Source organism: Drosophila albomicans, chromosome 3 (assembly GCF_009650485.2).
Source record: "Drosophila albomicans strain 15112-1751.03 chromosome 3, ASM965048v2, whole genome shotgun sequence".
Lineage (NCBI taxonomy): Eukaryota > Metazoa > Arthropoda > Insecta > Diptera > Drosophilidae > Drosophila > Drosophila albomicans.
Genome location: NC_047629.2, coordinates 29,140,074 through 29,155,917, shown reverse-complemented (window position 1 = coordinate 29,155,917; position 15,844 = coordinate 29,140,074). Strand labels below are relative to the sequence as shown.

Genomic DNA, 15,844 nt, shown 5'->3' with positions numbered 1-15,844 from the left:
GCAATTTAAACTTCTAAATATACCAAAATAGAGTGGGTAGTATATATTGGTATATTTTGTCAGCACCAGTATTCGTCCACACCGGTACCGACTTTCTGGCAACACTGGCCATGTTTAGTTTATGGCTGCGTAACATTGCTAAAATACAAAATAAAACACAAATTGGAACAAAATGTAGTATAATTAATCAACAAGTGCGCCAGCTGCGTACTCTAAGATCTGTACAAAATGAAATTCAAGTGGAGTCAGCAGAGCAGTCGCTGCCACAGGAGCAACGGATAAAAAGTCACAAAGAGATTGCCCTCGACTTTGGCAATCGGGAGGCGCACGTGCCAAGCTTCAATCTTGCTGCCCATGTGAACAATTCAACGACGTTACAACAGTTTATCAGCCTCGGCGTTGATCTGCACAGCATTGAGCGTCGCAAAGGACTCGGCGATTTTGTGCTGCGCCTTGACTTTGAGAAGGATGTAAAGCCATACTTAAGGTTCCTCGCAGATCAAGGCGTTGCACCTGATGACTTTGGCCGCTTGATTACAAAGAATCCGCTGCTGTTCAAAGAGGATCTAGATGCGTTGCAGACACGCATGGAGTACCTGGAGAGCAAACGCTTCTCGGTTGAGGCACGTCAACGCATCCTCACCCAGAATCCATATTGGTTGATGTTCTCGACACGTCGCATTGATCGTCGCTTGGGCTACTTTCAAAAGGAGTTTCACTTGAGTGGTCATGACATTCGGCTGCTAGCCACAAAAGAACCACGTCTAATTACCTACAACATGGATCACCTGCGCAAATCTGTGTTTACACTGCGCGAAGAAATGGGCTTCAGTTCCAAAGAGCTACAAACGCTGATTGTGCACAAGCCGCGTCTGATGATGATATGTAAGTAACGTTAAACAAATTTAAATAAAATTGTGTTTTAATTTAATTTATATACCTTTGAAGCTCCCGACGACATCATTGAACGCTTCAGTTATATTCACAATGAGATGGGTCTAAGCCACAAGCAGATTGTCCAATGTCCCGAGCTCTTGGCATCCCGTGAATTTCGGCTGCGGGAGAGGCATGAATTTCTCAAATTATTGGGAAGGGCTCAATACGATCCACAGAAGGACTTGTATGTTTCGCCCAGTGATATGGTGCTGGGAAATAACTTTTATTTTGTACGAAATGTGGCCAAAAGTGATTTACAAACATTTGATTTATTTTTGAAAACACGTTAATAAAGTTGTTGCTTTAACAGTATTCTGCAATGTTATCATCGATGTGGTAACGCCAATGAGCAATGGTCAGCATTAACAGCGTATTATATACTTTTTATAATAAAATAATGTAAAATACCAATAGCTATTTATCCATTTAAGAATCCCATTTTATAAATATAATTTTCAATTTGAAAATGTGCATTTAAATGTACATTTAAAATGCGTGCCATCTCGGACTTATGAATTTTGTTATCGACATTAAAATGTATATTTTGGAAATGTTGAAAGTAAACTTCTTTTCTAATGAATAGAAACAAATTTTGCAAAAATAAAAAAAAACATTCGAATTTACAACATGTACATGCTAAAAAGGTCGATCTGTAAAACACAAATCGATTTTTAAAATAAATCGATTTTGCCGTCCATCGATGTTTCTCTCCTCTCTTTCTCGCTTTACTCACGCCACTTCGTATTTTTGTTGTGCTTGCGGAACAACAACAGTCAGTTATCTTCGTGTTCTTCGACGAATCGTTTGTGTGTTTTCAACTGCTGCCTTCCAGCAGCTTTCAAATAACTACGCATTAGGTTTTTGCAGCGTGTGCGTAAAAGAAAGAAAATTGTGTATTATACTACACTTGAGTTGAATCAAAATACCCATTACTAATTGAGCTAAAGAAAACTAGAGCAAGAACGACAGCAGCTAGCCAAATACAACATAAATAAAGCAACCAGTGCAGACGGGAACAGGAACTGCAAAAAGTAAAACGCATATTCTCACGCATACATTTGAACCGAACACACAGACACACACTCATACTTAGATACACTCGGCATATGTGCAATAAAAGGGCCGCTGTGGCAAAAAGTTTAGTTTAATCAACGTAAATTTATTCGTACGCCGCAATAACAACAAACGAGTTATCTTTAGACGACGTGTTTAGTACAAGAATAACACAACAATAAAAGAATTTCTAACCGAATCGTATCGTACCATAATAACATACACAACAACAAAAACATCACAGAGAGCAAAAACAAAATGTCTACGACACCAAAATCGACAGAAGATTTGCTGGGTGGTAAGTTTGCGATCGCGCTCACCACACACACATACACACGCACGTATACTATCCGAACGAGTTGGTGTATGTGTATATGTGTGGGTATTTGTCAATAATAATAACAATGCACACGAGCTCGGGCTTGACGTGGTATTGTTGTTGTTATTATTGTTATTGTTTGTGTCTAGTTAAAAATAGATGTTGGGTTTTGATTTTGTTTGTTGTTGTGTGCACGTATGCAAGTATTTATGTATGTGTCCGTAATTATATCCACATCTCCGTTGCACTTAACCATATACGATTTCAAGGCTCCATTCCGTCTTGTTTTGTTTACATACACAGACACATGCATATGTATTTCTCTCTCTTACGCAGCAGCCGTTGTCAGAGCGATGACAGCGACAGCAACAGCAACAAAGACTGCCAACTTCGCCGCAGACAAAGGCGAATTAATAACATCAAATAAAGAGCAAAGGAGACAGCAGCAACGCAATATTCCTCCATTCATACGTGTTCCCCGCATTTGATTTGCACTTGCACTTTACATTTTCGTTCTACATTTGCATTTGTATGTGTGTATTTATCTTTTTTCGCCAAATTGACGTCACATCCATCAGCTTATTTCGACTTTACTGTACTTGCTACTTGTTATTATTTATTTGTATATCAGTGTGTTGGTTGGTAAAGTCGATTTAAAGGCAATTGTAGGAGGGCATTTGCCTTTTTGTTCTTGCTTTTTCGCATAGTCCAGAAATTGCGACTTTAGCCTAGCTGACGACGCTGCTTCGTCGGGTTCATTATCAAAAACGTGTGAGTGCGATTGTTTGTGTGTTTGCTATATATTATAATTATAATATGTACATACATATGTCTCTTTGATAAACGTAAGCAAATCTCTGAGCCCAATACCAATACCTATGTATAAAGAAAAGTAGTCAACAAAAGGCGGGCGGTTCATTGGGCTGTACGCTTCACAGACTCGGCTCAGGGTTTAACAGCTGCGCACGATGCCCTCGTCACACACACACACACACACAGTGACATTCTCTTGAAGGAGAAAGAGAGAGAGTGAAAGAGAACACAAAACTCTGTTGCCTACGTGCCGTGAGTCAGCAAGGCGAAAAGTTGGTAGCCTACCCTTATTATTGTTGTTGTTTACTTTGCAAACGGTACCTGTTTATTATGGGTCATCTTTGTTATTGTTTTGGGTTATTCGGGTTTTTACTTTTGGTTTACCTGTGCAAACAGCAGCTACCTGTTAAATGTAGTTAACATTTTTGGCAACATGTTGCAGTCAGTTTACGTTTCGTTGTCCGTTCGTTAAGATGATCGGTCTGCCACGTGAGTGTATTTTCTTTTGCTGACTATGGCGAAATAGAAATTGTAAAATACTTAGTTATTAGCAATTATCAATGGTCTGTTGTAACACTCGTGTCATGCAATTTGCACGCTTTTTTGCATTTGCGACTCGCTTCGTATATTTTCAGTTGAAAATGAAATGAATTTGTTGATAACCATAGACAAAACAAAACATGCATGTCAACTATATACTGAAACGGAAATTATATTTTCTGATGTTTACCATCTTATCAATGGCGCGCACGCTCTTACTAATACAAGCAATCGCACACAGACACACACACGCACAGTCATGCAAACGTATACGATACAAAACAAACAGAGCAAAAACAATGGGGGCGGCATTTTGGTTATTCTAACAACGCGCAGCTGTTAAAATTAACTAACTGAGTGCAACAGTGCTGTCACATTATAACATAAAGCTATCGCATAGCCGGAAAAAGCCAAAACAAACTGCTCGCCGGCTAAAGAAACATCATAAAACTACAACAATAATCATGTGTCATTATTTGTTTGTTACCTTGACGCTTTGTTAACATCTTGCATATGAGCAATCTATATATATACAGCTATATATATAAGCAGCTGCTTTGTCTGCATAAAGAACGCGGAATACATTGCGGCAATTTTGGTTAAAGCTGTTATTTAGCAGCGCTATGCACAACTAGTTGATTTACAGCGCTGTTAAAAACGATTTCCCCTTATGCACTGTTAAAAACTAAGAGCACTGCTAAGAACTATTTAACGGCTAGAGCGCCGTTTAAGAACCTTACGCTCTGCATCTCCACTGTTAAGCACGACACACCAAGCTATCACAGCGCCGTTAACATTCAAAATTCCCAGCTGTTAGTTTAAGCATTTTAACCAAACGTTTTCTGAGTTGTTAAACATTTCAAATATACTTTAATGGTTGGATTTATTATTTTTGCAGAATCTTGGATCGAATTGAGCAACACAGCAGCCATGGCAGGCATCAAGAGCCCCGACAGAATTACTCCGCTGCCCTTCAGCAACGGCGAGGAGTATTTGCGTTTGTTGCGTGAAGCGCAACGCGAATCAAATCAGTCCAGTCGCGTTGTCTCCCTGGCCAGCTCCCGTCGTGATACGCCCCGTGACAGTCCCAAGAGTCCACCAAACAGTCCACAATCGGAGCAGTGCCCGGATGATGAGTTGCGGAACGTGTACATCAATTATTGGAATAAGGTAAGCAAGCTCACAGATAAAATGGAATGACCTCGAAATTGGCACTTCAACTAATTAAATATGCATAACGAAAAACAACACAACAAAAGACTAAATACATAATATTCAACTCAACTCTCAACAGGGCGGAGATAAACACAACACCGATAATGGCGATTGGTTGCAGAACTGGAATCGCGGCATTGAGGAGCAGCCACCGAAGTAAGCAAACATATTAAATGCACATCAATAATATTTGTTTTTATTTATATTTGCAATTGCTGTATTCATTTGCTGTATTTATTTACGCAGAGATTGGAAATTCGAGCGTTCTAGCGATAATGATGAGGATGAGAAGAAGAAAACAACGGGTTATTCCATACGTTTAAAGCGCCTGGGCGCCAATTCGTTGTTCTCCCGCGAAATTCTCTACTCGCTGCTGGTCACCATGTGCTCTCACTGCTGCTGGGCGCCGGCTTTGGGTAAATTACTGAGTTACTTAAGAAAGCAAACAGAAATTTAAATTAGTTTCAATTCTCAATTTGCAGTTTATGGCTGAGCAAGCGCGGCATTCTGCTTACCCGCGTGGTCATTGACTGAAAGACGCCATAAAGATTTCAAAACGTTTTCAACACACATACACAATATGCACATGAATCCATCATAAATAAGCAAAAAACACACAGAACATTCAACGTTCCATATATAGATACAAATCCGAAGATATATACAAGAGAATAGAAAGGAGAAGAGGCGCATTGTCAATAACCAGCCAAACGTATTCCAGCTCATCCCATAATCATTTTTCGCCAATTCATTAGCACATCATAACAATAACAATAATAATATGTAGTTCGTACTATATACATAAGCAGAAAGCTAATGCCTAGGGCAAAGGGTTCAATGGATTTTCTATATATCTATTTTATACAATTTTTATATAAAAGAACTAACAACAACCACAACAACTGTAACGAGAAGAGAACTTCAGAGTTGAGATTGCACACTTGAAGATCATTTACAACATTTTGTTTACGCATCAATCAATCAATCATCATTTGCCAGATACGAAAATCATTCTTAGATCTTTTGACTCTTAACACATACATTCATATATATACATAAAAAAACATACATAGGCATATTGTAGTTGAATCATGAATGTATATCAATCATATATAAATATCTATATATTTTTTGCATCAAACATGTTTTGATTTTCTAGCATATTAAAGTGAAAACTGAGAAAAATACACATACACACACACAATAGTTTGTAAGTTACGAATGTAATCATTTTTATATTAAAAAATATTTTTCAACATTTATTTAAAAGCAAAAAAAACGCAGTTTCCATATTGGGGTCAAGGTCAAAGACGAAGAGTGACTAACTGTTGTTTGCATTGGTAAAAATGCAAAGCGTCATTTAGCGTTTATCAGCACAAATCAAACAGCTACTTTTGTTTATGATGAAATAAGTGCAATTTAATGGCAATAAAACACTTGATGAATTGCAATTATCAGAAAGCACTTCACCGGTTAACTATCATACGAATGGTTAAATGCTTATAAGTTGTAGAATATCTCAACTCAAATGAGTTCAACGGCCAAAAAATGCAGCGATCTGGCAACCCCAGCGGTAATTCAAAATATACGTTAAGTTGGCTTCATCGGTTACTTTCTCATTCGCAATGGGAAACTCATGTTGATAAAGAAAACTAGCATTTTATTATGTTGCATAGCATTTAATTTGTATTAAGTAATAGTGACTAAATACTTAGGTGATTAACACAGTTTCAAAACTAATACATATATGGCAACAACTCATGCCAAAACTTTGTTTTTTGTTTTTTCTTCATTTTTTTGGGAGGGGTTCTGCTGTCGGATATTTTAAATAACGCAGTTTGACTTGCACAATAATGAAAAATTATTGTTGTATGTTCATTGTTGACAAGTGAGAACGAACCGATCGACTGGTGATCGATTCATTACGAGCTTTGATTTCTTGCTAAGAGACAGACAGCCATATTGAAAGGTGAGTGAATTGATGGCAAAACGATTTGCCAATTTAAGTACAGCACATGATAATATATATATTAATGCGCACGGGTGTGTATATATAGAACTAGGTTTATATAATTGTATGTATGTATGGTGTGTATAGACGGTTATCTAAAGATCATATAACTACGTTTGAGCCTGTTTCGTAGACATCGAGAGAGTGAAAAAGAGTTTTGACTATATCTTCTAGTATACGCTAGATAATTGAGCCTTAGCATGGGCTATTCCTTGCCAGCATCGTCGGCAGGATGGCGGCTTTGTGCGGTGGGTTGTGCTGACTCCGCTATCTCTGTGGCATCCGTCGAATCTAACGGTGGTGTTGGCGTGCGCAGAGCACGCTCGAAATCTGCCACCAACTCATCATCGTCGAATCCCTGCTGCATTTCATCCGGCTGCCAATTACCCAAGACAGCGTCCACATCAAGCCCTTGCGATTGCAGTGGCTGACCCGTCACATCAACGAGACGTGTGCGCAATCTATTTGAGATTTGCTCCAGCTCTGTATACTTTCGCTTTATGGCCTGACCGAGCTGCAAATGTCGCAGCTCCAGCGTTTGCTCAAACTGATCGATGGCATTGTCCACATTGCCCCCCGATGCAGTCGCAGCTGGCATCGGTTGCACATGGATCTCCAAGCCGCCAGTGACGCGGCCATTGAAGTCTACGATGTTGTGCCAGCCACTGGGAAAGCCGCCAGTGTTACTGCGATTGAGATTAAGGGCAGCAAAACCAATTATGGCATCCTCTAGAGGTGTGGGTTCCGTGCTTGTTCCAGCGCTCAAAGCTGTCTTCTTCCAGAGCTTGAGCACAAAGAGCTTTTGTGGCTGCAAAAGAGCAAGGAGAAAGAGCAAATCAGTTGCAGCCAACTTAATGCATTTTCGGTACGTTAGACAGAGCTGCCAGATCACCCAATTGAGTTGAGGCCAACTTAACGTACTAGCGTTGCCGTATAGCTATTTTATATATAAAGTATATACTAGATTTGAATTCAAATTTAAATTTCAACTGGCACTCACATTGCTTAAGTAGTCGGCGCCGATTTCCACCTGGAATTTGCTGTGCCACTGCGGTGTCGTTGAACGCTCCACAATGGGCGTGGCGTAGACCAAGCCCTCGTGCGACTTGTATGTCTGTGCATTGCAGCCCAACGCCTGAAATGTCACATACGTGTTGGGCGGCTCGTTGGGCGGAAAACGTTTGGCAGCCGCCTGACGTTTGGCCTGCTTCTTGCCCGATTTGCCATAGCCGGGATTTAAAGGCAGCCCCGCTGCACCCACAATATGCAAGCTGAAGCTGAATTTATTGCCCACCACAGCTGGCGGGGGAAGCGGCGTTGGCACCGGAGCACTGAGTGCATTCTGCAGCATGTCAAGCAGATCTGAGGTGCGTCGCTGCGGCTGTTCTTGATTGTTTTCCTGATCAAAGCCACGTAGCTGCTTCAATTGCGCTATCTGCGCCTCGCTGCCAATGGCCAGCAGCACCTTAAGTTCACCCAGCTGTGCTTGTGTCTCCGGGTGCACAATGGGAGTCCAGCCATCAATCGAAATCACAGGTAGCTGTCAGAGACAGAGAGAGAGTAGATTAATGGCTTGAATTGTGTGGAGTAATTTCACTTACTTTGCCCTTGAACAAGTGATTGGTGATGCTGGCGTCTTTGTAAGCGATGTAGAACTGATGCAGTGGCAGCTTCGCTTTGCCACCCAGTGGACGCAGGTCCAGGACCAGCTGCTGTCGCTCCACGCTGTGCAGAAACTTCTCATCGTTGATGATGGCAAATTGCTCTTGGAGCTGGAAATTGCCTTGCGGATTAACGGGCACCGTCAGCGACTCGGATTGCCAAAACGGTTGCAGCACCAGCTCCTTGCAGGCATCGGCATCGGCTGCTGACAGATGTCGCGTCTCGCTGGCGTAGATATAGCCACGCAGCAAACGCACTTTGGTCGTCTCGGCCATGAAATTCACGCTGTCCAATGTGGCTTTGTTGTTATTATTTTTAATTGGCTCTGGCGGCGTTGGTGTTGAAGCTGCCTTAGTTGAATTGCTTTCGTTGCTGTTGTTGTTGCTATTGTTGTTGTTGTTGCTGTTATTGTTCTTATTGTTGTTGGCTGCAAAAAAAAAGAAGAGAAAGCACACGAAGATTAGCATCAGATGAAAGCAAAGAGACACACAATTGCACCTTGAACCCGCCCAATAAAGAACGCTGGCGAAAAAGCGTATGAAAAAAGAAATACTGATTCAACGTTATCACCCATCGCCTGCTGCGCCTGACGACAGTCAGACCCAGGATGGAATGAGGCAGCAGCAGTATCCGCATCTTGGCGGGAGGTTATGGGGGTTAAGGGGACTATATAAAAGTGAGATTGTCGATGGCAATCGAGCGAATCAAGTGAATGGAACCGTGCACGAGCGATTAAACCATGTGCTCATCTCATGTATTGATAACTGGATTTCTCGTATTTACTATAAGTAAATAAAGATGCGGTATGAGGAAGCCGCTGTCTTGGCCAGGCCAACAGTTAGAATACCGCAAAGCACAGTGGGTTGAAAGCAGAGCTCCAAAAATAAATAGTTGAAATTCATGAAAATAACAGTTTCGGTTTAGTTCAAGAAAATATTTAAAACAATGACAAAAACAAAAAAATTTTTTAAGAAAACTAAGTAATAATAATAATATATCATCAAGAACAAAATAACAGTTCCGTTTTAGTTTATATGCGATCACAGTAAAATATTTAAGATAATAGGTAACAAAAAGCAAAATATTTGTACAAATAAACTTAAAAATGAGATTCGTCGCGCAGTAATTGTAATTACAATATTTATGTATGTATGTAACAAAAATTGCATAATACTTCAGATTATAATCAAACAAATCAGAATTTCCCGTTTGTTACATGTATAACAAAGTATAAATAAACTTACAAATTATGAACACGTTGTATTAAAAGTAATATAAATTAAATAAAAAAAAGTGGTATTAGTATCACAAAATCGTTATCGTAATTTGGCATAACATACAAACAAAATAATGTTAAGCCATGCAAAAATTTGGGCCTAATATAGCCAATATAAGGTTTAAAGTTACTGCAGCTTTCAGCCCACTGTGCAGCCAACTTAAAATTGAACATTATAAATAAACATAAATGAATATAAATAAATATTGGCTATAGCTAGCTGCTTTGTCGTCAGAAAGCTAAATGAATATAAAAAAAAAAACAACGAAAAAATCATAAAAAGACGAGACAGTTTTGGTTTTGTTTTCTTCGTTTTTCCGATTCAAATGAAAATTATTTATTGAGCTTAACATGATGATGGGCAGCGCTTTTATAACGGCCGCCAAAAGGATGATTAGAGACGTCAACAGATCAATGATTTGGTTTTGGTTGTAATAGTTGTTCTTGTTTGGGTTGCTTTTGAGGTTGTTGTGTCGTGGTTGTTGTTGTTGTTGTGGTGGTTGTTGTTCTGACTGTTGTTGTTGTTGTGGTTGTTGCAGCTGTTTGCACCCACGCGAATTTAGTCAAATATATTCACCTGCGGCAGCTGCGCTGTGGTAGTTCTTGTCATTGCTGTTGTTGTTATTGTTGTTGTTGCTCTCGGCCAAAGCCTTGCAGAGCATCAATTGCTGATCGGCCCGCAGGCTAATCTTCAGATACAAGCTGGCCAAATGGACATCACGCCGTTGAATCACAATGCACTTGCATTGCTCCAACAGCGATGCCTGATAAAGCTCTGCCAGTGGCAGGCGACCCATGCCGAGCAGCTCGTTGAGACAAGTGCCGGGTTCACGCCACCAAATGGTAAAATAAATGCTGCCCATCATCATCTCCTGATCGGCAGCCATCTCCTGCAGATGCACCTCACGCTGCTGCGTCTGTCCGAAGCGAGTGCATTGCGTAAGACTCTGGAACTTCTCCGACTCGAATTGCATCAGGTGAAACATAGGAGTGCGGGGCACGGAACGAATCAAATCATCGGACAGCTGACACTCGACTGTGAAGATGGGACGCACTTCGTTCTGCAGCAACTCCATGCGCTTGGTGCCCTCCGGTTGTAGTGTCAAGGCCTCCAAATGAAGCTGCACTGCGTTCACCTTCTTGAACAGTTCCGGCGTTGCCAGTTCTTGTTCCTGCAGCAGCTGCTCTTGATCTTCTTCCTCCACTGTGGGCAATTCCTGATCCGCAAGCTCCGGCTCCGGCCACAGTTGTTGCTGTTGCTTCTTCTTTAGTTGCTCCATTTTGGGCTCACCGGCGGTGGCAAATAATGCCACCAGATCCGCATCTAATTTCTTCATGGCCTCCATTAGCTCGACTTTGGCTGGTGCAGCGACTGCTGTTCCGATTGACTTGACTTTGGCTTTGGCTGTACCTGAAACATATTGCAATAAATTCCCAAGTTAGAATCGAGTGTCTTTCAGTTAAAGGAATGTTTCCAGGGACTTTACAATTTCAATGGTTTCGGATCAAGCGCAGCGCGTGTCCGATCGACGCAACGTGGTTTTCTATAATGAAACTACGTTCAGACGACGCGGTAGTAAGAAAAGAATTCTCTCACTCTTACTCTCTCGCTCGCGCGCTCTCTCTCTCTCTTTGTCACTCTCGCTCTTGCCGGCACCGGCAACAGTCGCCGTTAATCGTAGTTTATGCTTTGCTTTGCCATTCCAACGCTCGTACTCTTCTCTTCCTATCTCTCTCCCACTGCTCCAACTCTCGCTCTCACTTTGTATTTGAAAAGCTTACCGATGTTGCAATACCCTCAAAAAAGCTGTAATTTTGTTTGCTTGGCGCTTTTACATTGGAATATAACTCATTACAATACTACATCAATGTGTTGAGCTTTTTTATCTTACATATTAGGTTTTAATACATTATCAAGAATTTTGCACCGAAAGTTTATTGAAATTTTTGATTCCACAATTGAATATTTTCATAAAAAAGACTAGATCTCATAAAATTTTAAAAATTTTGTTTATAATAGTTTCTAGGGATTTGTATGGACTTTTAACATATTATATTCCTAACAAAACTGAGTAAATGTCATTTATTAACAATATTAAATATAAGTCTCAAACACCTTCTCATAGCTAATACCATCGATCTCTTAAGTGTATTAGAATTTTTGTAACCTAATTGAACTCGAAAACGAACCATTTTGAGATTTGCATGTCTTACATGGGAAAAGTTCCACAACAAATGGAAATCTTACAAATGGTTCTATAATATTCGTTATTTACTACTCGTCAAACTGCGGAATAACTGAAAGATCTGCGACGTTAGAGTAAAAAATGCAAGCGCGGCTTAAAATTCGATCATTGTATTGCTGATTAAGATTTCAAGGTTCGAACACGATTTTTTTTTACATTTTTGCTTAGCAACACATTAATTATTGTGCGAGATAAGTGAATATTTCCAGGTTCAATGGCACAAAAATTGGAGGGAGATTACTAAATGCTAGACGTAACTAGTTAACGGCAGATGATAATACATAATACTACATAGCTAGGCCCCCAAATTGATTAAAACCCATAGAAATGCTCATGGCCAGCAAAGAGCTAAAAGTGAAAATGAAAAAACTACAATAAATGGGGTGAGAGGATTACTTATCAAGGCCTAGGTCTATTGATTACAGCTCAGTGAGGGTGTTCTATAATACTACACACTGCTCAGATGTTCTCTGTATTCCGTTTTGATATTCTATCCGCCGATTACTCAATTCACAGCTGGTCGCCTAGCATATCTCTCGATACAGCACCTAGATAATAAACCACACTCGGTATCTGTTATCTGTGAATGCTACACATACACATACACAAATGCTTTTCACTGGGCTTTTCCATTATTGGCCTTCAGCTGAGCCTGACGCAGAAATTTATCTGAGGAGAAATAAAAACAAAAAAAAGCACAGCCGGCAAACTGTCTGAAAGCTGAGACAATAAAAACAAGCGTGGAATAGAGCAAGAAAGCGTAGAATGAGATAAAGCTTCACACACACAGACAGGAAACATGTGTGCGCGCATTGCACAAGACCATGCATATGTACGTATGAATGTATTTGTGACTATTTGCTTGTGCTAGACAGGAGCGGTTTTGAGAGCTGCGGTTTGTTTTTAAAAAGAATTCCTAGACTGAAAAGGAATACTTTAGCATTGTTATTCTAGTTGCTGTTTTAAACACATTTGTGTAAGCATTGTAATTGAAACTTAATCAAATGTTTGTTAAATTCATAAGCGCCAATAAATTTTGGGCCCAACCCTGCCCTGTGTCAGCTTCGCTACAAACTATAGTATTAAGCAATATTTATACGTCGCCTCACAGTCTCTCTTTTTAACTTTTGAGTATGTATCTCAGTGTGTGTGTAAATGTGTGTTAGTGACTGCACGTGTTTGCTTATATCGTGCACTATTCCTGGGCTTTTTCTGTTTTCGTTTTCACTTGTTTATTCGTATTCTCAGCATTTTGCTTTGGCAGCAGGCAGACGACGCGCCGCAATGGAAAATTTCGGTGACCGTTAAATTTCTGCATGAAATCTTCTAAGAAATTTGTTTGTTGAAAACCCCATGACGCTGTGTAGACAAAAAATGTTATGATTCGTGTTGACTATTTAAAGCACTGCAATTGTGGCTAATAAATTAAGATTTGGCATAAACGTTTAATGGCCAAGGCGAAGGCTAAACAAACACAATCCACATATGTACTATCTATGTTACGTAAGAGTCAACAAACTTTGAAGAGCTTGTGCACAACATATATGTAGATACGTTAGATATCTAGATATGTGTTGATATGTATATAAAAAGTATAAATAAAAATATAACATGAAAATGCCGCACAAAACCAAAATAAACAGACGACGGCAACGAACTCGAGAGAGTAGCGTGGTGCTGCAATCCGTTACACATTAATTGAGAGTGGGAGAGAGAGCGCGAGAACGAAGAGAGTTATTAGAAAAAAGCTTCAATTGAAAGCGTTGTCTCTTTTTATACCCGCTGTTTCTAAACAGAAAAGGGTATTTAATGCCATCAGTAATTGTAACTAAGTATTTAACAGGCAGAAGGAGTATTATACAACGTCATATATATATTCTTGATTAGCGTCTGCAGCTGTTGACCTATATCTTATAATTGCCCGCAGATCAAGTGTTTCGGAAATTAGCATCGAGTCGTAAATATATTATTTAGTCATAAATTTTGGCATAACGTCAATATTCGTAATTTCCACAACTTTGATTATCGGCAAATGAATTTTAATGACGTAAATTTAACAGCGCTGTTATATGACATTTATAGTTTCTGCTAACAGAGTGGTCTTGTAACACTAGCTTTGTAAACAACTGTAATTGCTAATTGGAATTATTGGGTAGCGGGTATTTGAAAGTCGAGCTTTCTTCATTGTTTTTCTTCTCTTTTGCACTCACCTGACGAAATGCGCTCGCCCGGCTGGCGACTGTGAACAGTTGTTGATGGTCAACTGATGGTTATGATCCTGCAGCAGCGCAGCAGCCGGCAGCGCGGTCGACGATGGCGGCAGCACTGCTGCTGCGGACCCAATTTGATTACTTGCGTTAGCAGCGGCGCCAGCGCCGGCGGTGGCAGCAGCGGCAAGCAGCATTTTGAGGAAGCGCAATTGTATTGCAGCGACTTTCAGCTGCTGTTGCTGTTGCACTTGACCCGACGTGCCACTAATCTGGACGTGACGATATAAAGCATAAATTTTGGTTTTATACTCGAAACCGTTGCAAGCGTTGACGTTTGTGTTACTTCTGGCTGCTTTACTTTGCAGCAGCGACGCCGACGCAGGCAGCGACTGCAACTGCAGACGACGATGAGCTGCTGAAGGCGTTGATTTTTGTTGCTCTTGATCGTGGGCGTGGTCTTTGACGTAGCCGCCGCTGCCGGAGACAAATTCGCGCAAATAGTCTAAGAATAGCGCGAGGCTTTTGCTGCGCACACAATAACGTAATTTATTATGACGATGATGAGGATGCTGCTGCTGTTGATAATTATTATGCTGCTGCTGCTTTGGACTTTGTTGTTGCTGTCGCTGTTGACTTGCGCTTTGCTGTCTGCGCGTGCAGAGCTTTTTGATGCCGTTACTTTTGCTGCAGGCGTCACAGCTGATGCTGACGATGACGGCCCTCTGCTGCTCAGCCCACCAGATGATTTGCGCCGTTACAACACCTCCCGTAACACCCGACGCCCCCGCACTAAACGACGACGAGACTTTCGTTTGCCCAGGGCTTTCGTTGTATTGGTGGGACGCTGCTGACGCTGACGTTGGCGTTGGCGCTTTGATCGATTTATCTGTTATGAAATTGATGCGGCTCACTTCGATTTCAATTTCAAATTCGTAGAATGCAAATTTATTCTTGTTGTTGTTTGCTGCATTAGCTAATAAAAATAATAATAAATTTGATTTGTCACTACACTTATTATACACATTAGACGACGATGACGCTTGTTGTGTATATTCAGCTTTCATAATTATGCTGCACTTGCACTTGCCATTTTTTTGTGTTAGCGCGCAGCATTTCACAAACACACACGCACACACACACACTTTAAAATTGCACTTCACACAAATACAAATAGCGTTTTTGTACCGAACGCGTGCACTTTTTGCTTTTCACTTGAGAGAAAGAATAAAAGAAGTTGACACTTCTGAAATCGAATTTTCCGGCGCTTTGGCCGTGCAAATTTTCCGTGTCACACACAGCTTGCTTGCACAGGCGTAAGGTTGAAGGAAAACTGCAAAAGCTTTTGCCGCTAGGAAATAAATATTACCTCAAAAATGTTTGCAAGTGTTGCCTGCATCTGCCGAAATGTGCCTTTGTTTTGGTTTTTTTGTCTAGGGTTGCGTCGTCCAAATAACACGATATGGCAACACTCAACTCTAAGTATTGCATAACGACTTTGTCGCTGCCGATTGTTGGCAGTGTTGTAAACAATGCGCAGTTAAGCTTACGGACTGCCCAAACCTT

The 15,844-nt window shown here is 40.6% G+C and overlaps 3 protein-coding genes across 7 annotated transcripts; 2 read left to right on the top strand and 1 right to left on the bottom strand.

Annotated features, from left to right (window-relative positions):
• The first annotated feature begins 3 nt into the window (after positions 1-3).
• Positions 4-1,887, top strand: LOC117571149 (transcription termination factor 3, mitochondrial). The gene is made up of 2 exons (XM_034253154.2): positions 4-885; positions 949-1,887. The coding sequence occupies exons 1-2, from the start codon at positions 111-113 to the stop codon at positions 1,224-1,226; spliced, it is 1,053 nt and encodes a 350-aa protein (XP_034109045.1). The 5' UTR covers positions 4-110; the 3' UTR covers positions 1,227-1,887.
• LOC117571150 (uncharacterized) lies at positions 1,733-5,446 on the top strand. 2 transcript variants are annotated; one of them, XM_034253155.2, is made up of 5 exons: positions 1,733-2,287; positions 4,560-4,831; positions 4,956-5,032; positions 5,123-5,292; positions 5,359-5,446. In XM_034253155.2, the coding sequence occupies exons 1-5, from the start codon at positions 2,248-2,250 to the stop codon at positions 5,367-5,369; spliced, it is 570 nt and encodes a 189-aa protein (XP_034109046.1). In that variant the 5' UTR covers positions 1,733-2,247; the 3' UTR covers positions 5,370-5,446. The 2 variants fall into 2 exon arrangements, with proteins under 2 accessions (XP_034109046.1, XP_034109047.1); XM_034253156.2 differs by lacking the exon at positions 1,733-2,287 and adding an exon at positions 3,580-3,610.
• Positions 5,447-6,534: 1,088 nt separating this feature from the next.
• Positions 6,535-15,725, bottom strand: LOC117571146 (C2 domain-containing protein 3). Of its 4 annotated transcripts, none has more exons than XM_052005499.1 (6): positions 11,718-11,828; positions 11,313-11,654; positions 10,403-11,236; positions 8,489-8,976; positions 7,888-8,427; positions 6,535-7,695 (listed from the first exon to the last, which is right to left on the bottom strand). In XM_052005499.1, the coding sequence occupies exons 3-6, from the start codon at positions 11,169-11,171 to the stop codon at positions 7,093-7,095; spliced, it is 2,400 nt and encodes a 799-aa protein (XP_051861459.1). In that variant the 5' UTR covers positions 11,172-11,236; positions 11,313-11,654; positions 11,718-11,828; the 3' UTR covers positions 6,535-7,092. The 4 variants fall into 4 exon arrangements, with proteins under 4 accessions (XP_051861459.1, XP_051861460.1, XP_034109041.1 ...); XM_052005500.1 differs by having other exon boundaries at positions 11,313-11,369; positions 11,429-11,802; XM_034253150.2 differs by lacking the exons at positions 11,313-11,654; positions 11,718-11,828 and adding an exon at positions 14,282-14,420.
• Positions 15,726-15,844: the final 119 nt, after the last annotated feature.